This window comes from Carcharhinus amblyrhynchos, chromosome 12 (genome assembly GCF_965287045.1).
Source record: "Carcharhinus amblyrhynchos chromosome 12, sCarAmb.v2.hapA, whole genome shotgun sequence".
Classification (NCBI taxonomy): Eukaryota; Metazoa; Chordata; class Chondrichthyes; order Carcharhiniformes; family Carcharhinidae; genus Carcharhinus; species Carcharhinus amblyrhynchos.
In genome coordinates, this window is record NC_137335.1 from 79,975,066 (window position 1) to 79,998,781 (window position 23,716).

Consider the following 23,716-nt stretch of genomic DNA (forward strand, 5'->3'; position numbering starts at 1 on the left):
CACCTTTTGTCACATCCCAGAGAATATGCCATTTATCTCTCCTCTCCCCCAACCAATCACTAACCTATAAACTGGAAACCAAATACATCAAAAATGAATACTTCAGACCTGGCATGTCTCACCTAGTACAAAATAATGAAAGAACTCATGGTGGCACAGTGGTTAGCATTGCTGCCTCACAGCACCAGGGACCTGGGTTCAATTCCTGGCTTGGGTCACTGTCTGTGTGAAGTTTGAACGTTCTCCCTGTGTCTGCATGGGTTTCCTTCAGGTCTCCGGTTTCCTTCCGCAGTCCAGAGATGTGCAGGTTTGGTGGATTGACCTTGCTAAATTGCCCCTTAATGTCAGGGGGACTAGCTAGGGTAATGCATGGGGTTATGGGGTTCGGGCCTGGGTGGGATTGTGGTCGATGCAAACCTGATGGGCCATATGGCCACCTTCTGCATTGTAGGGATTCTGTGATTTTATTCTAATTCCTATAATATCATTTATAGGCCAGCAAATGTCAATGAATTCTTCGCTCAGCTCTCCGGCTATTGTTTTTAAATGGGCCGGAATGGAAAATCTACGATAGAAGACAGCACACATTGTCTGACGCAAAGCAACTTTTGATATTTAGTGACTGTTATTACAGTTCTGAAAAAAAAGTAAACTATTCTCAGCCAGTATTGCTGTGGGCAGGCTTGGCAAGAAATCATTGCAACATCACTAGGAAACAATGAGTCATTTTTGTTCTACCAGTTTAGTGGGTTCTTACTGTGTGCCAGGCCTGCAGATTTCAAAGAATGAAGTGACTTCTTTTGATGCTGTCAGCTGTGGTTTACATGAACTTGATGTTCCTCCTTGCCTTGCAGAAGATAATGTCTACAGCACGCGATTCAGTCGTATTTGATGACTCGCCTTTTCTGCTTGAAGTTTTCAGCCTGTGTGCTACTTGATGTGTGTAGCAAGATTAGTATGAATATCGCATGTATATAATATTTATATTAAAATTAGTTTTTTTTTTGAAAGGTTTGACTCTTATCTGCAAGGTAACATAGAAAACATTCCAAGACATTTTCCTGTAAGAGAAGAAACCATAAAACCATAAGATGTCGGAGCAGAAATAGACCATTCAGCCCATCAAGTCTGCTCCACCATTCAGTGTGATCATATGATACTTCTCAACTGATATAATGATCTGATATGATACTACTGAACTCCACTTATCTCCATAACCCTCGATTCCCTTACTGATTAAAAACCTGTCTATCTTAATCTTGAGCGTACTTAATGACCCCGCCTCTACAGTGCTCTGTGATAAAGAGTTCCACTGATTCACTACCCTTTTAGAGAAGAATTTCCTTTTCATTTCTGTTTTAAATGGGCAACCCTTTACCCTAAGATTATCCCCTCTAGTCCTAGACTCGCCCGCAAGGGGAAACAACCTCCCGGCATCTACACTATCAAGCCCCCTGAGAATCCGATATGTCTGAATAAGATTGCCTCTCATTCTTCTAAACTCCAGTGAATACAAGCCCAACCTTCTCAACCTCTCATTATAAGAAAATCCCTCCATACCTGGATCTGAAGTGAACCTTCTCTGGACTGCCTCCAATGCTAACGTATCTTTTCTTAAATAAGGGAACCAAAACTGTTCACAGTATTCACAGTTTGGTCTAAGAGAAAAGGGATGTGCAGTGGTTAAGAATCTCTCATCTTGATTCAAATACTGGGAGATTTATGGGATGAAGTTCTCCTCTGTATGCCATAAGGGCCCCATGTGGAATGTGTTTGAAAGTCAACTGCTAACGCTCAGGAGAATATAGCACAAAACTCGTAATAATTGCCACTTATACTAAAAGGAGACACAGAAAACTGTGAATCGTAAATCCCCATAATGCCAATGGGACATTGATGGGCAAGACTTCCATTTTTAAAAATTTTTACTGTGACAAACCAGTCAACATAATTCAAGCATTAATTAACATGCAAAGGATACTTCAACTGGAAAGAAAAATTCTACTTTAAATAGTCGATACAGCAAAGATACATCTCATATATTTCCAAGCACTTGCATCACTTGCTGCACAAATGTTGTATAAAATGGAATCTCAGTCTTTCCAGTTAGGCCTTTGCAGTGTTGGATCTCTCAATTCTCACTCAATTGTTTCCAGCCTTGAGTCAAGTTTACCAACAGCAGTGTTCCATCTGAAGTCCCTGGACATGGTTACCACTGACAAAGCGCATGCACGTCTATATCCTGTCTCTCACTTGGGTCACAACAGTCCTACTGGTACAAAAACTCTGAAGATTCAATTTTTTTGCCTACTTTAAATGGTTTGTGGGTGCTGGCAATATTGAAACAATAGGAATGGGTCTTGTCCATTCCACAATCTCTTGAATTTGCTGTCTTCAATTCTTTCGTCCTTTCCAACTGTATAATGCACACAGTAACACACTTCCTGTTCTGCTTCACCGCATGGCGAAAAGTTTCCAAAGTTGAAAATTGTTTTATCCAGAGAAACCTTGCTTGTTTTCTCTCTCTCAATTATCAGTGTATTCTGAACTGTCTGTCACAACAACAGGTTGAAGAAACCCAACACCACTACAATTAGCTTTCTATTTACCCTTTTCTTCTTAGACATTCATCTAATGGCAACTTTGGGTTACATGGACATTTCTTGGAGTCTAATATGTATCAATCGGGAAACCAATTAACCCTCTTTAAGAATACTCCCCTGTCCATTTTGGACTTCAAAGCGATATCCCATAAAAAGGATGTACAGATTTGTCCCCGAAGCACATGGGTCATCACATGCTCTGGGTTTGGCAGTATTCATAATACATAAGGTATTTAAAATCAGAAGAATTTAATGTTCCGGTGCAGACTCTCACCTTGATAACCACAAGAATGTTCTTGCCACTAGTTTGGTTTTGTGATGCACAGTTTGACAGAGGATGATAGGATTCCTTTGCAATCTCTTTCTGTCAGAGGTTTGGAAAGAGGAGTGCAACAATTGACAAGGGAGTGGTATTTTATGGTGGGGATCAAAGATAGTGTCTTCAGACTTTCTAATGCTTAGCTGGAGCAAATTTTGACTCATTCATGGTTTGGTGTCAGATCGCACCGGGCACCCGAGTTCAATTCCAGCCTCGGGTGACTGTGCGGAGTTTGCACATTCTCCTTGTGTCTGCATGGATTTCGTCTGGGCACTCTGGTTTTCTCCCATAATCAAGGGATGTGCCAATTAGGTTGGTTGGCTATGCTAAATTGTGTCTTAGTATCAGGGGGATTAGCAAGATAAATATGTGGAGTGACAGGATCCCCGGGTGGGATTGTTGCTGGTGCAGGCTCAACGGGCCAAATGGCTTCTTTCTGCACTGTAGGACTTCGATGATTCTATGAATATGAGGAACGGTTAGAGAGAATGGGCTAGAAAATGGCAGCTCAATGTTGGATTCCAATGCCAGTTCACCAATGTGAATCTCAAAGTGTTTGTTCTCTGCATAGTGGAGGATCCATTAAATGATTGTACGTGCACCCATCTATCCAATTGGAAAGTAGGCTTTACTTCATTGCTCTGAATGGTTTTGACTTTCAAGGATACTTGAATCCAGCTTATTTCTTAATCTAATGTTATCAGATGTAAAATCTACTGCTGTTAAATATATTAAATTTGCTTGCCACATCTACATTCCAGATCATGCTTCAGTACTTTGTGTTTGTATCTCTCTGAGAGCATGAATTTTAGCAGATGTGACAATCTTTGCATTGTTGTGGGTAAAGACTGGTTACTGAGATGCTTGGTTGTAAGTTTAAAAGCTGAAGCAGCATTTTTGATTAGAAGTTGTCGTAATGGTGCTGACACAAGCATTATTTCTGTGAAAACCATGGACATTGTCAGAACCCCAATCAATGGCAACACTTCATAGATGGAAGAGGAGACAAGTTGAAAAGTGAACTGTGGAACTGAAGAGGAAATCATTTTGTGTCTTGAAGATCCTCCACCTGCTTCCTCTGACTCTGGATTACTTATCCATAAAGTATTCTGAGATTGTCCTTCCCTGCATACTGCAGAGATTTACAACCTTTATCTGACATCCAGTGCTTCTGAAATCTCTTTGCCTTCCCATGTTACCATTCACATCTTCTCTCTATCACCATCACAGAATGTTCTTCCCCATCGTTTGTTTGCACCCTCCAAAATCTTGTCCAGTTCATTCAAATAATTTTGTTTCATGATGTAATGAACTGGACTGTCACTTAGAAACATAGAAATTACAAACAGGATTAGGCAATTGGGCCCTTTGAACCTTCTCCGCCACTAAAATAATCATGGCAGAGCTTTGATCTCAATGCCATATTTAGGCTTTCTCTCCATACTCTTTGATGCCATTAAAATTTTAAAAAATCAATCTCTTTTTTGAATATGTTCAACAACTTGGTCTCCACAGCCTTCTGTGGTAGAAAATTTCATAAGTTCACAACCCTTTGAGTGAAGACATTTTTCCTCATCTCAGTGTTAAAAAGTCTACCGCATATCCTGAGACTGTCTCTCGGGTTCTAGTTTCCCGCCATCTAGTGTCCAGCCCTATTAAAAGTTTATATGTTTCAATCAGCTCTCCTCTTGTCCTGCTGAACTTTAGTGAATACAGGCCCAGTTGAACCAATCTTTCCTCATAGGACAGTCCCGCCAACCCTGGTGTTAGCCGAGTGAACCGTTGCTGCATTCTCTCTATGACAAATTCCCCTCTCTTAGTTAGGGAGACCAAAACTGCATGCAATTTTCCAGGCATGGTCTCACCAAGACTTTATATAACTGCTGGAGTACATCTCTGCTTCTGAACTCAAATCCTCTTGCAATGAAGGCCAACATACTCTCCTAATTGCTTGCTGCATCTACCTCTCTACTTTCATTGACTGGTATACAAAGATATTCAGATCCCTTTGTACTAAATTATGGGTGGCACAGTGGTTAGCCCTACTGCTTCATAGCATAGGGACCTGGGTTCAATTGCCAGCTTGGGTCACTGTCTGTGCAAAGTCTGCATGTCCTCCCCATGTTTGCATGGGTTTCCTCCAGGGGCTCTGGTTTCCTCCCACAGTCCGAAAGATGTGCTGGTTAGGTGCAAAAAAAACTCCAATAGATTTGTTAAGCATGATTTGATTTTCATAAACGCATGATGCCTTTCTCCAATCCCATCAATGCTTTCCAAATGTTGTGTTACCACATCTTTTATAATAGACTCTAGCATCTTTCCCCACTACTGATGTCAGGCTGACTGGTTTGTAATTCTCCCTTTTTTTCTCTCCCTCCCTTTCTAAATAGTGGGGTTAAATATGTCACCCTCCAATTTGTAGGAACTGCACCAGAGTCTATAGAATTCGGAAAATAAACTCCAATGCCCCCAGTATTCTCTGTCACACTCTGTTTGTTCTGGCCACTGCATTGTGTAACTTTCAGGTCACATTTTCCTCCTAATTTTCAGGAACCTGTATATAGTGCCAGCTGTAGTGGGGCCTCTGAACCATCTGGGATGCTGCCTTTGCTGCAATACCAGATATCCAGATTTCAGGCCACCTTGTTTAGTTTTCAACCACAATTTCAGCATCACCTGCTACTGCTCTATCCCGACTATCAGTTCAGAGAACTTCTACTTGTTGCCCTCTTCCCTCTGTAAGGGCAAAATCTTCTCTGGCAGCATGGTAGCACAGTGGTTAACACTGCTACTTCACAGCTCCAGGGACCTATGTTTGATTCCTGGCTTGGGTCACTGTGTGGAGTTTGCACATTCTTTTTGTGTCTGCATGGGTTTCCTTCAGATGCTTTGGTTTCCTCCTACAGTCCAAAGATGTGTGAGTTAGGTTGATTGGCCATGCTAAAATAGCCCCTTAGTGTCCTGAGATGCGTAGGTTAGAGGGATTAGTGGGTAAATGTGTAGGGATATGAGGGTAGGGCCAGGGTGGGATTGTGGTCAGTGCAGACTCGATGGGCCAGATGGCCTTTTTCTGCACTGTAGGGTTTCTATGATTCTATGAATGGATATGTGAAAGTGTCTTATAGTGAGTCATTTCCACCCTCAGGTTAGGCCCCAAAGCCATGTCAAAGCAAGATAGTTGGAAAGCTTTTGAATGGCATAATTGAGTGCATGATGTGGAGGTGCCGGTGTTGGACTGAGGTAAACACAGTAAGAAGTGTCACAACACCAGGTTAAAGAACAACAGATTTATTTGGTAGCAAACACCACTAGCTTTCGGAGTGCTGCTCCTTCGTCAGGTAAGTGGGAGTTCTGTTCACAAACAGGGCATATATATATGTATATGTTCTGTAAATTGAGCTTGTGTCTTTATATGCCCTGTTTGTGAACAGAACTCACACTTACCTGATGAAGGAGCAGCGCTCTGAAAGCTAATGGCATTTGCTACCAAATAAACCTGTTGGACTGTAACCTGGTGTTGTGAGACTTCTTACTATAATTTAGTGCAAACAGAGAATGCCCCAATGCTTTTCATCTTGTTGTACAGTAATGGATATTGCTGCAGTGGGGATTGTCATATCTCTAAATTCAATTCCATTATCTAGATGGTCAGATTGCACATTGTGTGGCAACCATTACTCAATTATGACTACTATTTGTCTAGCATACACCTTTTGGTCTTCCTGGCTGCAGGGCATGGAGAACACAAATAATTTGTAGCCAGAAGATTGTTCCCTAATGAAATAGCCGCTGTATTTGTATCTTTTTTTCTGGAGAATGTTAATATTTATCTGATTCGACTAAAATCAAAGACATGTATGCAGTCATCTTTTTACTAATATTCTTCCCGTTTTCTCGCCTGAAGTCATTGAGTCCTACAAGTGTGTACTTATAGATAGCAGCCCCCTGGTAACTTGCTTAGATGGTCATTCTGCATTTATGATATCAGACAGTGCGGTGTGTTAGCACGGCTTTGATGCTCTGTTCTTCCTGGAGACCTTAAAGTCAAGTTGTGCCTGATACCAACACTTTCACTTTGGAGAAGAGGCTGCTTTCTGTTTGTCCTCTTCTAGTCCTGAGCCCCATTGTAGCGGCACCGTGACAAATCCAGCTAACTTCGAGCAGAGTAGAAATAGAACCCAAGACTGTTCAAACTGTATAGCTCAGTTGCACGCTGACTGAGCCAATGCAGGAGCATTACATAAACCTTTTCAAAGATCAATGTAGAACCTTAGACCCAAAGGGACAAAGGTATAATTGAAATCACAATTATTTTTTCTGGATAATGAGTGTTTGATTCAGTCTGCAATGGGTTTCCTTGTCACATTGTTGAATAAACCCTTTAAGATCCGTGTGATTTATGACAGCCTTACCAAGCAGTCCTGTTAGTGTTGTTCTAAATTATAGCCCCCTTGACAGATCAAAGCTGCACGGTACAGTATGTGTGTATAGAATATACAATATATCTCTTGATCCTGTTAAAAGCAGTCTTGCTTCCTGTGAAAGATTCTTGCGTAGAGGATGTGTATTGGCAAATGGGCAGATATGACAAATGTCTCCAGAATTGAACTGACTGCTGCAACTGAGTTACGGATCATCTCTCGAGAAGGAACATGCATTGTATTTGACTCCTGGCCATGACAGAGTTTATTTATTTTATATAAATTGTGCTTTCAATAACCTTTTTGTAGTTTATCCTTTTTAAAGTCAACAAAGAGATTGGAGGAAGCTGATGATCTAACTTCAGTGCGTGACACCAGCGGGAATTTGAATTTAATTTTTACTGGGACTTCTGCACCCACACCATTGTGTAAAATTGTCATGCACAACAATCCCATTGATCGTTGAAGCTACTAGATTGTTTGTCTGTAATGCTGTGCATAATAAAGTCTGGAATTCTCTCTCGCCAGTAGTAGGATTCATGGTGGGTGGGGGCGCCGAGTGGAAAAAAGCTCAGTTTCCCGACAGTGATAAATGATGACAGCAACCGGGGATTGACACTAGGTCAGGGGCTCTTACAGAGGATCGGTACAGATTTGATGGGTCGAATGGCCTCTTCTGCAACGTAGGGATTCTGAGCTTGCAGTCCCAACTGTCATGGTGGCATAATGGAGGACTACCATTCTTGCTGAAGTCTTAAGAAAACAGATTGGCATATCATGCTTTAACTCAATTGGCTTGGCAGCTGGTTATTGATGTAAAGTGATGTGAACTATGCAGGTTCAATTCCTGTACCACCTTCTCAACCTTGCCCCTCACCTGAAGTGTGATGACCCTCGAGTTAAATCACCGCCTGTCAGCTCTCCCCCTCAAAGAAGAGAACAGCCCATTGTCATCTGGGACTATGGCGACTTTACTTTTTACTTTATATCATTAATGGTATTCAAATCAACATAAGGCCGGAATGTTCACTCTCCCCACTCCCCTCCCACACCCCTCAGCATATCCTCTGCCCCGCCAGTGGGCTGGTCCAATTCACAACCAAATCAATGTAGTGTGAGAGGGTACTTACCTGAACAGCCATGGCCTGCATGACTAGCGGACTACACAGAGCTACGGTGCACAATGAAAGCGGGATTGCAAGAAGACAAAGGGAGTGTCAGGAGGACAACCTGGGGGCTTCAAATCAGGAAGACTGTCCATGTGTTCCAAGGCCCATCTGCACGTGACCCCATCAGCCCCTGAGGCTGCTGAGAGTGCATTTGCCTCAGAGCAGGAGACGGGGGAGTCAGAAGACAAAGGAGAGGTGAAGAAACTCAGAAGCCTTGAGGCAGGAATGGGTAGCCATGGAACCTTGAAGTGGGGGGATCAGAGAGAGAACCCAATGACAAGGGAGCCTTGAAATAGAGGAGAGGGGTGGGGCAAGTTCAGAAGAAGGGTCTGTGCTATCATGCTGAAATCTTGAGGTGGAAAAGTGAAGGTATCAGTGGTGGGAGGGCAGTGTAATTGTGAGGGGGCAGTTACTCAAGAGTATCAGATGGAAGGGTGTAGGTGACACTGGAGGGGGGAAGCGGGTGTCGGTATCGATGGTGACAGGGGAAGGGTGTGGTTGCAGGAGGAGGGTAGAAGGCATTGAACACAGTTTGTAATGTAACATGCAGTATCCTGAGGCACAGGGAGGTCAGAATGATGCTCTCATGTGCAGGCATGATTGAAGGAGGCACTCACCTAGCCTTGGTCCCTCACTGGAAGGGAAGGGAGTGCATACAGGCAATACATAATCAACAAAGAAAACCCTGGAGATCTCTGTGAAGTGTGATGATTAACATCTAGTGCAATAACTACGAACAATTGTATACCCTTGCCACCATGTTAAATTAATATTTATTAATTTTTAGTACTCAACCATTAGATCTAGGTGCTTCCCCAACTCCCGCAGCAGAGGTGGAAGCAGCCTACTCACTATTATGCCCTCTTGTCAGTGATGACTTTGGCATCCGTCCTCTGCAGGGTCAAGATTTGGAGAACTCAGGCCTTCTCTGCGTCTCCTGCTCTAGGGCAGATGCACTCTCGGCAATCTCAGAGGCTGATGGAGTCACGTGCAGAGTGACCTTGGAACACATGGACAGTCTTAGAAGGTCAAAGCACTTCCCAGAATCCTCGAGAAGGAGCACCTAGAGGGAAGTCAGGGTGTCCCACTCCACCCTCTTGCATTGCCACTACAAAAGCTTACCCAGGGCCACAGCGATGGAGTGCAGCTCTGAGCACATCTCCAGCAGAAACTAGGCATTACACTGGATCATGTTCTCCACAGCATCTGCCATCCTCCTCATGGAGACCCAGATGTGTCACATCAGAGAGCACGTGGATGCACTCCATCACCGTGAGTGCCATTCCACTGAAGGACTTTGACGTCTGTGCCCGATGTTTCCCTTCGTCTCGCTAATACTCCAACATCTTTCCTATCTAGAGGCTCATCATCTGAGTCAAACTTAGCCTGTTCTCTAGCCATCTTCCAAGTGCTAGAGACACTGACTGTAACTGTCTCCTCCCGCTATGAGGTGACCACCAGCCTAATCTAGATTAATGAGCCATTAAAGTGTGTGTCTGTGGGCCAGTGGAGGGTATAGGCGAATGCTGTGATGGCTCAGTAGTTGAGAAGTCGTCCTTATTATCCAAGCTCTCTTGTGGAGTGGAACTGAGTTCAGATGTGGGGTCTGGCCTCACCCATTTGCTGCTGATACTTGGAATGGAAAGAGGAGAGAATGAGTGATTGCCTTGATTGCCTCACCCTCGGATTCCCATTCACAAAGATTAAGCCTGCTTCCTCATTGGATGCTTGGAGGAGGCTGACCTCGCATTAGCACATATATAGTCATGGCCCTCCCTGCTAGCCTAACAGCCCACTACTCATATCGTGTGAAGGGCGGATGTCAGACATGCCGCCTCTTGGTTTTTTCCTGTCATGCCTGTTGTGTGCTATCTTCTTCTGTGTAAAAATCTTCTGCTGAAGGCACGGGTAGCATGTTGATGGTAGCATGAAACCTGTCCACTACACACAAGACACAAGTGAACAGTTTGAATGAGTGTAGCTTCAATAGCACTCAGGGAGCTGGACACCATCCAGGGTGAAGCAGGCTGCTTGATTGACAGCCCACCCAGCACCCTCAACATTCAGTTCCACCACCACTGACTCATAATGGCAGCTATGTGTGATCTGGGAGTGATACACTGTTGTGAGTTCGCAAGACTCATAAGCTCTAACAGCAGGGAGGGCAAGGGCAGCAGAGGCATGGGATCAGCCACATCAGCAAATTGCCCTTCACTCTCACTTCCCCTCCCTCCCCAAAATGGCTGTGTCTTCACTATGGTTGGGTCAGTAACCTGCAGTTGCATTCCTCCCAGCAGACCATATGGACTGCAGTAGGGCAATGAGGCAGCACCCCATTACCTTCTCAAGGGCTTTTAGGGTTGGGCAACAGAGATACTGCTATTGCCATTGACACCTACATCCCATGTCAGATTCAAAAAAAATGGTGAGATGAATTCAGAGAGTAGAAGGTTCTAGCACTCTGGCAGTGCAGATTAAGTCGTTCATACATTTCTGCATTGGTGGGCAGTGCTCCTCTGCACCCCTGTGGCACTCCCACGCTGGTGACTTCCGCCAAACCGCTTTGGTGAGTTGGATAGGTCTCCGCTGCTATCCCTGGGAAAGAAGATGCCCTTTATGTCCTCCATAACCAGGAGGAAAGTGCCCAGGAAGGCATCATTGAACCAGGAGGTTGGAGTCTGCTTTCTGGAAGCCTCTTGTGTCCTGGAATCCTGTGTGATGACTTACTTACAGTCAGGTGTATTTTAAATGTGGCACCTGTACAAAAGTTTAAAGTTTATTTATTAGTGTCACAAGTAGGCTTACTGCAATTAAGTAACTTTGAAAACCCCCCTGTCGCCACATTCCAGCACCTGTTTGGGTATACTGAGGGAGAATTTAGCATGGCCAATGCACCTAACCAGTACGTCTTTCAGATTGTGGGAAGAAACTGGAGCAACCGGAGAAAACCCATGTGGACACAAGGAGCACATGCAGACTCTGCACAGACAGTGCCCCAAGCCAAGAATCAAACCTGGGTCCTTGGCGCTGTGAGGCAGCACTGCTAACTACTGTGCCACCATGCCACCAAATTAAGCATCAAAGGGGGCATCCAGATTTGAACGAGGGACCTCTTGAACTGCAATTAAATGCTCTACCATTGAGCTACACCTCTTTATGTGACAGTAGGGCATGTGACTTCCTATCTACCCTGCCACGCATTGCATGTAATCCTCCCAGATGTGTAATTAATTAGTTGAGGAGAGCACAATTTGACGTGCTCATCCTCCAGCTCTGAAACAGGAGACCCTCTGACTTCCTCCTCCCACTAGTGGATTTAGACCTGGAGTGGGAATTCCTGGCCAAAGCCTGTCAAATTGTGATTTTGTTACAATTGTAAGACAGGGCAAAGCAAAAGTAACGTTCTTTCTTTTTGCTTTAGTATAATTTTTAGTGAGCGATTTTGGTTTAGGTAACCTGAACATCTATATAAACTTTCAAACTAAACTGACCATCTGTGGACTTTGGGACATCATAAAAAGCAACGTGCAAGTCTTTTGTGCATCGCTTTTTAGTGTATGATCACTTCACATGTCAGTGTGAAAGCTTGTTATTTTCTCAATGAGTTAACAACTCTGTTAAGTTAGTGGGCAATCCAGTTTCTTAATCCATTAAAACTCTCTCCTGATAGCATTACACATTGTAAACTAACAGCACATGAGTTGTCAGTATTAGCAACAAATATTAAACAACTGAATTTACATTCACTGTCATTGGTCAATTGTGGCATGCTACATTATTACACTCAAGTGAATTTATTTCCATCATTCTGAACAAATTAAAAGAATTATTTTCATTACATCCTATCATAAGTCCTAATTCCTGTTTAAAATGTTTTCGTAAATATAATTGCGTTAACAACATTTTCTCTTCTCAATAAACTAGAAACTAATTACATAAAAAGCTCGCGACCAGATTAAACATTTGTTCTTTCTTCCACGGTAAGTAAAGAAAAATGGGTTGAAAAATGTAGCTAATGTTTCTCAGTGGGATTGGATTTACTTGCAGTTTTTAAAGCTTTCCGTTAAATGCCGGTTTCTGTCCCCTGATAGCTGACTAGTTGGTTAAGGTAACCCCAAGTACATTTCCTGAGCTCTTGTGGTGCAGTGGACAGCATCTCTGCCTCTGAGACAGAAGCTTTGGATTCAAGTCCCACCCCAGGACTTGATGGCCAAGGAAGGTGCATTTATAACCCGGTCAAACAAGTTGAGTATGTCAACATGCAAGTCCTTTTAAAATATGCCAATAGCTGGCGGTAAGAGTGGGAGAGACGCTTGGTTAGCCACACTTGATGTGAAGTAGCGCTCCTCAAGCTATAGACCCCTGGAGACAGACCAGCAACCTGTTCCTGGAATTGCTAGCTATAGAAACAGGTGAAAGTCTGCCTTAGTGCATGTCACATCAACACAACCTGTGTTGATGAAGTTCCTTTAACATAGTAAATCATCCCAAGATGCTTCCTCAGAGTATTATCAAACAGCGTTTGACACTGTCCACTGCTCCCCCCTACCCCACCCTCAAATTTCAGGCCTCCTGATTGGTGACTGCTTTAGACACAGAAGTGGCTCTAAAGGAATTTCCACCCCTAATGTGGTTAAAGTGTTTGATTGGACGAGAGAAACTTATCCAGTGGGCACAAGGTAATAGTTACTGCTGGCAAAGAATGGCCAAAGCCTTTGTCGCTGTTATTTGCCAAGCCTGATAGTGAAAACAGTGATTTAAAACTTTAATTTCCCATTAGTAGTTTTTAAGAACTGAACTCAGAGCTATTACGACAGAAAGTGCAAGGCAGGATGGCCAGCTCAGCATGGCGTCCAGACTTCCTGAGAAAAACTAAAAGGAAACCTATTTTAAGTCTAAAGATTTTTCCCACACAATGACCACAGTTCAAAGTGGTTAATTATATGTAAAGCAGTGAGACATTTCTGAGAGACATTACATAGATGTAAATCTTTCCAACCAGATATGAGGAAATCCATAACGGGACCTTTGCCTCGCTAATGATAGTACTCCAACTGTGTCCTGGAGCACACATAATGTTGAGCAACTCTTTAAGCCTCAGCTTTCAAAGTCTGGCATAATGGAGACTGTTCCCTCACACAGTACAGTCATGCCAACACTGGCAGCAATGGGATCCAGTTTATTCTAATGTGGTCCTGCCCATTTATTTGAAGAGATTTCCTGCACATGGAAAATGTGCGTAGGTGAATTGTTCTACAACTGGTTGGCTGCAAGTCACAAATTTAGGCAGGTCAGCAACTCATGAAGGACTAATGTGCTCCCTTAAAGGGGAAGGTGCATTGATTGTCCAGCAGGAGGGGAGTACCTAGTTTGGAACTGCACTATGTGCAATAAAAGATTCCTGGCTTCAGATGTCTTGCTGGCATTGCTACACAAATCACAGCAGAGAAAGATGATCTGAGTAATGGTGTAGTGCAGGGGGACAGTGCTGTAGTGGGAATGTCACTGGGCCAGTCATCCAGAGCCCAAGGCTAATGCTAATCTTGCGAATGGTGATTATGAATTTATCATCAATTATCATAAAAACTGCCTGATTTTCTAATGTCCTTTAGGGAAGGAAATCTGCTGTCCTTCTCTTCCAACCTCCATGTGGTTCGCAGCAATATTGTTGGCTCTTAATTGCCCTATAATGTCCTAACAGGCCGCTCAGTTCATGGACAACAAATGTTGATCTCGCCTTTTAAGTATATAATGCTTCCAACCAGACACCCTCCTTCTGCTGAACAATGACTGGCAACTTCCCCTTTAAGGGTGATCACCAGTTCTTCAAGAGCTTCTGCTAGCTCGAAGTTTGTGACTTGTGGACAACACATCCCATGAAAGAATATTCAAAAAAATTGTTATTGAAGAGCAAGCAATTGGATATAGGTTGCTAAGTGAGTGAGTGAGTGAATGCAGTCTTCCAGATCTGCTATAACTGGGAGAGAATGAACAAAAAAGCACAGTGATATTACAAGTGGTAGCAATTTAAATAGGAACCTTTGTGAGAATACACATACTTCATAGCTGACGCAGACATATATGAGAAACATAAACACAAATTATTATTTTACCCTGGTTTTGAAGGCTCAAAAGTCATAATTTAGATAACCTCTGCTATAGAACATACTCAATAACTTAATGACATGCACAATTACCAGTTAATTGGATGTGAGGAGGGTATGGACAGTTAATAAAGACACTGCCACCAAAAGATAATTTTAAAATATGTCACTTTAATCAAAAGCCCATTCTACACTCCAATTCCTTGTACTTCCATTCCATTGCTTCCTCTCCCGGATCAACTCTCCCTTACCTCCCTTCTGACCACTTTCCACTGAAACTTCCACTCAATCAGCCCTTCCTTCCCTTTCAATCCCACCCGTCTTTCCAGATTACCCCCTATCCATCTTCCCAATGGCCAATTCCTCCCAGTCGCCTCCCACCCTGCCTTCCAATTGCTCTCCTCACTTTTCCCTGATCACTCCCCTCCCTCCCTTCTGGTCACCCTGCCTTTCCACAAGAACCACCCAGGGACAGTCACCGGGGAGGCAGCCAGCCCAGCTTTGTCCTCATGGAGCCAGCGAGCTGCTTCTTGATGCCCAATATGTTCATGAGGACTCGGGCCCAATTTCAAGGGAGCCTAAGGCATCAAACCAAATTCAAATTAAGCACGTCATCTATTTTGAGCCTTAAAAGAGGCCAAAACACATTTCCAACACAGAAGTTGTCCAAAATTGATGTTAGACGAATGGGTTTAACCTTCACCCCTTTCTCCATAGCACTAGTTTGAAGAAGGCGGCAAGGTGGCACAGTGGTTAGCACTGCTGCCTCATAGAACCAGGGACCCGGGTTCAATTCCTGGCTTGGGTCACTGTCTATGTGGAGTGTGCACGTTTTCCTCATGTCTGCGTGGGTTTCCTCCAGGTGCTCCAGTTTCCTCCCACAGTCCAAAAGACATGTTGGTTAGGTGCATTGGCCATGTTAAATTCTCAGTGTACCCAAACACTGGAATGTGATTACTGGGGGATTTTCATAATGGCTTCATTGCAGTGTTATTGTTGCTCTAATAAATAAACTTTAACTTTAAGGTATTAGTTAGCTCCACACCACTCCCAAGGCATTATTTAATATATAATACCTGAAAATGATTGACAAATTGTGGTTAAAGACTGTGTTATCGTCAGCTGGATTTCCTTGACTGGCCTTTGGTGCATGCCGTCAAACCCTGATATTTATCGATTTTGAATTTTGCCCATTTTTTGTTGAAATCATTTCTTTCTTAACAATTTCCTCACATCTCCCATAGTGCAGTTTCAACCTCACATTCACCATTAAATATAAAATCTGCTGCTTAAATATTTATTGAGTGCATGTCTCAGTCTCCACAACTGGATTTCCCCCTTCATCTCTAACACATCTGTTTCTTAAGCTTATGAAAGCTTCAGCTTATATTGTCTTATAACCTCCTGAAATAGAATACTTTTCCTGGGGTATGCAGAATGGAGGAAAAGGCTGACTGTGAGATTGAAAGGATTTTTTTCGATGCCTGTACTACACAATGGCTGGAATTTTCTGGGTGTTTGGGATCTTCTGGTCCCGCTGATGGCAAAGCTCTGCTGTGGGTTTTCTGGTGACGAGGGGGGTGAATTCAACCTGTTGACAACAGTGGGACCAGAAGATCCCACTGCCGGCCACTGGTGGGCCATTCTTTGACAGCTATGACAGCTGTCAAAGAGATGTCAAGCTGTTGAAGAACTATCAAAGTTACCAAGTAACTATGATGCTGTCAAAAAACTGTCAAGCTGGCAAAGAATTATCAAAGCTGTCAAAGAACTATCTTGTGTTGAGTAACTATCAAGCTGTCAATGAACTAGCAAACACATGGGAGAATCCTGCCCTTGGTAATGAGGGGTGGGGGGTGTGGACAAAGTGTGGGCACATAGGCAGTGGGAAAATAAGTACATTATCATAAATTGACTCCTAATTAGAGCCTTAATTGCATTAACTGACTGCCTGTTTCCATGGAGTGGGTAGCCAATTCTCTTTATAACTGGTCCCTGGGAAAGTCCCCCGCAAACAAGAATATGTTGGGGAGTCATTCCAGTGTGACACTCCTCTATTTTCTCCGGCTTCACTCATTCTCCAACCCTGTCTAGGCAGAGCTGGCGAAGGTCAGCCCCTTCTGTTTTAGTTTTTGCAAATATTATGGAAAATTGAGAGAATCTTCATTCTAGCTGTGAACATGATGGTGCAGGAGATGGAGGTGGTGCAACTTCCTAATCAAGAAGTTACAAAGTATTCATGGGGGAAAATAAAAGTCTGTTTGGCTGTAAATTGCACTTCTAAACTTTTCCAGTAATCACCTCATGGGAAGTGTTTTTGTGTCATAATTACTAAGAAAAGTTAATTCTCAACAGATCAAGAGCAGAAATGTAACCTTGAGTGAAATGTTTGTCAAGCTAGAGCAATCCATTGACAGTACATAATATTATTTCAGACCTGTGCGTCGATATGAAGGGCACCTCAATCGTTGCCATCCCTGCGGGATTGCCCTGAGTCCCTGTGGGAGATTCTTGGCCACAGGATCTGAAGACAAATGTGTAAGTAGAGCTTTACATAATCTGAAATGCTTCAGCGTCGTACTGTTTACACAGCTAACTCACTGTAATCATGTCCGTCATTCATCTAAGGAATTATGTCTCCGCAATTGCAATGCAATGGAAACAAAAGCGTAGGTGCAGGTTTTCACCTTGATGGAGAGCCTCTCTATCATTGTGATAATTGCAGACAAGCCCCAAAATTCTAAGTCCTGCCCCCAACCACAGCAATTCCTATTTTGCAAGGGTGGAACTGAATTTGGGCTAGCTAGGGTTCGCATGTATATGGTTTACAGAGACAGCTGGCCATTTAAATCACCTGCTGACTCCACTGAAATAGGATTTTGGTCAGCCAGAAGCGTGAAACCTTGAGTGTATAGTTTAGATGAGAGAGAAGAGCTGATCTCAACTTTACGGAATTATTTGGATAACCAGGACACCCTTATGGAGAGGTAAACTGCCCTTGAGTGGTTAAACACCCTTTGAAATTGGCAAAAGTAAACATGTTTGTGTTTAAAAAAACACATCAACTCATTAGAACTGTCAAAATTGTCAAAGCACAATTCAAGCTGCTCGAGAACTGTCAAGAACTGCCAATATTGTGAAAGAACTATCACAGCTGCCAAAGAAATGTCAAAGAACTATCTAGCTGTCAACTAACCATCAAACTGTCATGAAAAGTACTAGCAAGCCGTCAGATACAACCATCAAGGTGTCAAAAAGAACTGTCAAAACTGTTAAAGAGCTGTCAAAGTGTCAAAGATCTGTCAAAAAATACTAGGTGAGTTGACATGGGGTTAAGGGCAAAAGGTGGTGGTGGGGCATGTGTTGGCATGCGTTGCCTGTAGAGGGTTACAAGATTGGTGGGCATAAGGGTACAAGGGACCACAGAGAGTGAGTAAAGGAGCATAGATTAGCATAACTTGGCATTGTTGGCATGAGGGCGATATGCTGTTTTTGTTTTAACCTTTTATTTATTCAATTCAACCAATTGCCAGAGCACAGAGACAGCCTCCCTCTGCACCTAGCAACCTCTACACTCATTCTGAGGCAACAGGCCTGAATTCTAATCCAGCCCCCCACAAACGAAAATCAAAACTATGGGCGGCCATTTATGAAGGCCAGGTTTGCAGACATGGGAATTCTCCCTGGGCACCTCACCCAGGAGTGAAAATATGAGCCTTACATTTTATGTTGCACCTGTCATGTAACAAAACATTCACAACCAATTTTGACATCATGATGTAATTTTACTGGCAATGATTTTTGGAAATTAAAACGAATCACTTCCCTCATTGTATCTGAAAATGAGTGGGGAATGGGGAGGTGATCTTTCAGTCGCTGGTGACTTTCATGCCAACTTTACTGCCGTGAAAACAGTTGTCTGCATGTAAAAGCATATTAATGCCAGATCACTATTTCCAACACTGGCTTTTCTTTGCGGTGGACCGTAAGTATCAATTCAGGGATGGGTGGTTTTGGGGAAGGGAGAAAGTGGAGCACATAGTCATAGTCAAGCTGAGTTTTCTGGTTAGCTGAACTCAACACTGTTCCAGTCAAACCATGAAAAGGAAATAGGTGCAGAGGTATCATGAGTAAATCAGAGCTGCTCATTGTACAAAAATGTTGGGAGTGAATGGTGACAGCATAGCGGCACAGTGGTTAGCACTGCTGCCTCACAGTGCCAGAGACCTTGAGTTTAATTCCAGCCTTCGGTGACTGTGTAGAGTTTGCATGTTCTCCCTGTGTCTGCATGGGTTTCCTCTGGGTGCTCCAGTTTCCTCCCACAGTTCAAAGATGTGCGGGCTAAGTGGATTGGCCATGCTGAATTGCCACTTTAGTCAGGGGGATTAGCGGGTAAATATGTGATGTTACAGGGATAATGCCTGGATGGGATTGCCATTGGTGTAGTCTCGATGGGTCGAATGCCTCCTTCTGCACTGTAGGGATTTTATGAAATGTGCGACCTAAACGGGCATGATCAGTCAGAAACACAATTAATCACACACAGGAACATTCACTGACAATTAAACTCTGAAACTGAGCTGTGTATAGGTGTTGCCTTTCTGGCCTTTTAAGGAGAAGGCTATTTAATATGTGCTGTGGAAGGATATATTCTATATATTTATTCTTGGTATGTGGGCATTCCTGCAAGACCTGCTTGTAATTCATAGAATCTCTACAGTGCAGAAGGAGGCAGTCCAGTCTATCACATCTGCACCCACTCTCTCACAGAATGCCATACCCAGGCCCATCCCTAGTTGCTGTTGAGAAAGTGGTGGTGAACCTCAGCCTTGAACCATGCTGGTGCAGTGTGGGTACTCCCACAGTGCTGTTAGGTAGGAGTTGCAGAATTTTGATCCAACAGTCCTTTGATGTGGCAGAGGTTATGGGCTTGGGGATATGTTACTAGGAGCTGTATTATGTTCTGTCATAAAACAGTGTGTCATCCAGTTGCTGGGGATTTGTGAGCAATATATAAAATATAAGCTATCCACCCATGATTTTATCACAGTGTCAAGCATTGCCGTGGCATTATTGAATTGCAAAAATGGAAGTGAAGAATTGGGCCAGCATTTCAGAATGTCAGGACTGGATTCTCCATAACTTTAAAAGGAATCAAGAATTGACACTGCAGCCTCCATTTGGACCAGGAAAGTGGATGAGAGGTTTGCTGGATATGGTCGTTAAAGACATCTGACTCCCTGACTTTAGCATTCAGTGACAAGGCCGTGATTTATTTAAGTTTATTTATTATTGTCACAAGTAGGCTTACACTAACACCACAACGATGTTACTGTGAAAATCCCCCAGTTGCCACGCTCCGGCACCTGTTCGGTACACTGAGGGAGAATTTAGCATGGCCAATGCACCAAACCAGCACATCTTTCAGACTGTGGGAGGAAACCAGAGCACCCGGAGGAAACTCATGCAAACACTGGGAGAATGTGCAGACCTTACACAGACAGTGACCCAAGCCAGGAATCGAACCCAGGTGGCAGACCAGTGCTAACCCCTGTGCCACCGTGACACCCACAGTCAGCCAGTGAACCTTTTGATGAGCCTGCAGTCTCCAGCTGTGAAGCTGTCTCCTCTCATCCAACAGGGAGTGGACACAACAGGAGAACCAGCTACTGTTTGCAAGACCCCATTGCAACAGATAAATACAGACTAATTTCAAGAATGCAGTGGGGTGTCATCCCAACATGCAACTTTCCAAATTTCATCCACTCGAACACAAGGGACTAGAAGATTCTGACTCAGAAGATGGCTGAAAGGCAACTTATTGAGTATTATCTAAACTAGTAAACGGTATAGAAAATATAGATTCAGAATGGTGGGCACATGGTGGCACAGTTGTTAGCGCTGCTATCTCACAGTGCCAGGATCCCAGGTTCAACTCCAGCCTTGGGTCACTGTCTGTATGCAGTTTTCACATTCTGCCCGTGTCTGCGTGGGTTTCCTCCGGGTGCTCCAGTTTCCTCCCACAGCCCAAAGACGTGCAGGTTAGGTGGACTGACCATACTAAATTGCTCCTTAGTGTCAGTGGGACTAGCTAGCTAGGGTAAATGCATGGGGTTACGGGTGTAGGGCCTGGGTGGGATTGTGATCGGTACAGGCTTGATGGGCTGAATGGCCTCCTGTTCTGTAGGGATTCTGTGATTCAATGAACTCTACTTCAGGGTAAACCTTGATTGTAGGTCCCAAGGACACAAGTTCAAAATACTAAAAGCTAATCTCCGGATGAGTGTCTTCTTCACACAGGAAGTAGAGGAGGCTGTGATGGGGAGGTTGTGGGTGGATAAGCCCAGTTATAGCAAACAGTTTTCCTCACCTGTATCCATACTTGTGAAAGTAGCATAGACATGTATTGAACACAGAATTGTCATCCCAGACATTAAAAGTAATGCACAGTGGGAATGAAACACTGTGAGCTGGTGGGAAATTAATCAAATGGGCCTTTTACAATTGCCTACTTATGTTTTTTGCACCATGGCGTTTTGTGAGAAATGGAAAAGAGTGTTGTAATAGTTTCAGTTTAAGCATAATAGCTGTTGATATATCAACCATGCATGTGACTAACTACCCACATGGTCAGGCTTTTGGTGTTTGTGCTTAATGGAATGTAATATTTTTAGCACTTTGATCTTTTTATTACATAAGATCAAGGGAGGAAAAGCACTCCTTCAGACTGGCCTCATCCATCCTGGAAAATGACAGGATGTTGCAATATGTGAATCTTTACCTTGTACCTGTGCCGATTTTCTTTCAGCCAAGTATCCAAAGCTGTTGCAGGGTGGATTCCCCATGCACTTTTCATTGGGATTGATCATTATAGTGTATACTGAGTGCCATAATTCATCCTTACTGAGGGCAGTTGAATATTTTTGTGAGTAAACCATGCATTAACTTTGGCTTGCTTCTATGCCTAAGGAATGATAGGATTTCAAAAATAAATTTGAAATGTGGGCAATTAATTTCCCAATTGCACAGTAGATGAAATTTCAAAGAACAGACTTGACATAAACTGGGTGATAAATCAATGGCAGTGGCATTCTCGGCATGCAACTGGTGGAAAAGATTACAGACTTAAAATCTGGACGTGAGGAACCAGTACGCATGGATGAAAAGTGGGGCTAAGAAGAAAATTTATATATCTTGATTGAATTAAGGAATGAAGAAATTGAGACATATTTTGAAGATAAGCATGTTTTTTCTAAATTAGCTGGGTGAGTTATATAACCTCGAGATTTTATTTCACAAGTTTTCATGTATTCAAAGGTTTTTTTTTTCTATATCAAATGCAGTTCATGTCTTCACATCAGGAATGAAATGCACTTTGAAGCACCACCATCCTTTAAGGTAGTGAAAATCAAAGAAATGCCCACCCCCAGGGATTTCCTGAATCTGGAAAAAATGCGGCGCTCCCAGGGAACAGACTGATCTTATCAGCTTCTAAGGGGATGATTTCCTCCAGTTCAAAAATAATGCATTTATTATTATTATTAGAAATGGCGATCAGAGGAAATCATTTTCCCCTCCTCACCTCCTGCCATCCCCCCATTCCACCGCCCCTCAATTTACTTGCTGTGCAAAGGAATGCCATATTAAAAATACACTTTGCTCCAAACTGATGTGCGTGCGTTTTGTTTAAACTCAGTACTGAGGCTTTTTAAAAATCAGCCAGGTAATGAACGATTCCACAGTCAAGTAATGTAGCAGCGGCAACCAAAATAATATGTTACATGCAACAGTATATGTGACAAATAAAGGGGAGGCGATGGCCTAGTGGTATTATTGCTGGACTTATTAATCCGGAAACTCAGCTAATGAATCCCACCGAACTAAATTTTAAGAAATATATTACTTGCTTTTTCATCAGATCTTAAGTTGCTACATCACTGTCTTTTTTGCACAAGTTTTTTCACCTCAACAGTGTTTACCTTTTGTACAACATTGCACTCCCCCCATCCTCACACTTTTTTAATAGATTTTATGGTTCTTTTGGCTTTAGTTCAAATTCCCTACACTGTCCGATCATTCACATCTCACATGATGATAGCCAGCAATGCTCATACCCCATGAATTAATAAAAAACAAAAATGACAGCATAAGAAATAAGAGCAGGAGCAGGCCATTCAGCCCCTTGAGCCTGTTTCACCATTCAATACATCATGGCTGATGTGATCTTGGCCTCAACTTACTTTCCCGCCTGTTCCCCATAACCCTTGACTCCCCGATAGTTCAAAAATCCATCTATCTCAGCCTTGAACATACTTCAATGCACATTTTTCTTCATCCTTTGAACTAGTTCATTTTATTAAAACCATCACATCTTTCTCTCAGTTGGAGGATTTTTCTTCACATATAGGGTTTCAGCATTAGATGTATTCTGTTTGGGAAGGAGACAAAAGCAACACATTTTTTCTGAGTCTGAGGCTCTGACTGCCCTGCATTCCAAATTTGAGGAATGTCGAACATAAGACAGTTCTATTTTTGGACAAACGTAAACTTAAATACCTGGCCATTGATTTTGCTTACCTTGTCTTGATAAAATTTGTAAGAGTAAATCAGTGTTGGAAAGGGAGATCCTCAGTGGAAGCTGAATCATTTCAGAAATATTCTCAATGTAAAAATAATTAAAAAAGAAATTTACAAAAGAATTGCCCGGAGATTTGGATCAGCCAAATGAATTTTCATTTGTCACAATCATTCGGAAGGAGCAATGAAATTCAAGATTTACTTTGGAGGAATCAATATTTTTGAATGCGTCTCAACTCACTCCATCCATTCACAAATTACGAATCAAATTAGTTATTCTGCTTCTTAATCTTCTTTATATTAAAAACGTTCCCTTAGAGAAAGCTTGTTGCATGGAGGTGATTTTAATTTGGATTACCTGGCATCATCATCAAAATGGGTCAAACTTCATTAAATCCGATGCATGAAAGTCTCGTGATGGAGCAGGTAGTGTCCCTACCTCTGGGTCAGAAGCTCCGGGTTCAAGTCCCGTGTCAGGACTTAATGGCCAAGGAAGGTGCGTTCATCAAACAGTCAAACAGGT

At 42.9% G+C, this 23,716-nt stretch overlaps 1 protein-coding gene across 1 annotated transcript in view; it reads left to right on the forward strand.

Annotated features, from left to right (window-relative positions):
• Window positions 1-23,716, forward strand: part of wdr27 (WD repeat domain 27) — a 394,966-nt gene that overhangs the window by 175,914 nt on the left and 195,336 nt on the right. The window contains exon 23 of the mRNA XM_080199853.1: window positions 17,052-17,154. Within this exon, the coding sequence (XP_080055979.1) occupies window positions 17,052-17,154 (103 nt within the window). The remainder of the gene's footprint in view (window positions 1-17,051; window positions 17,155-23,716) is intronic.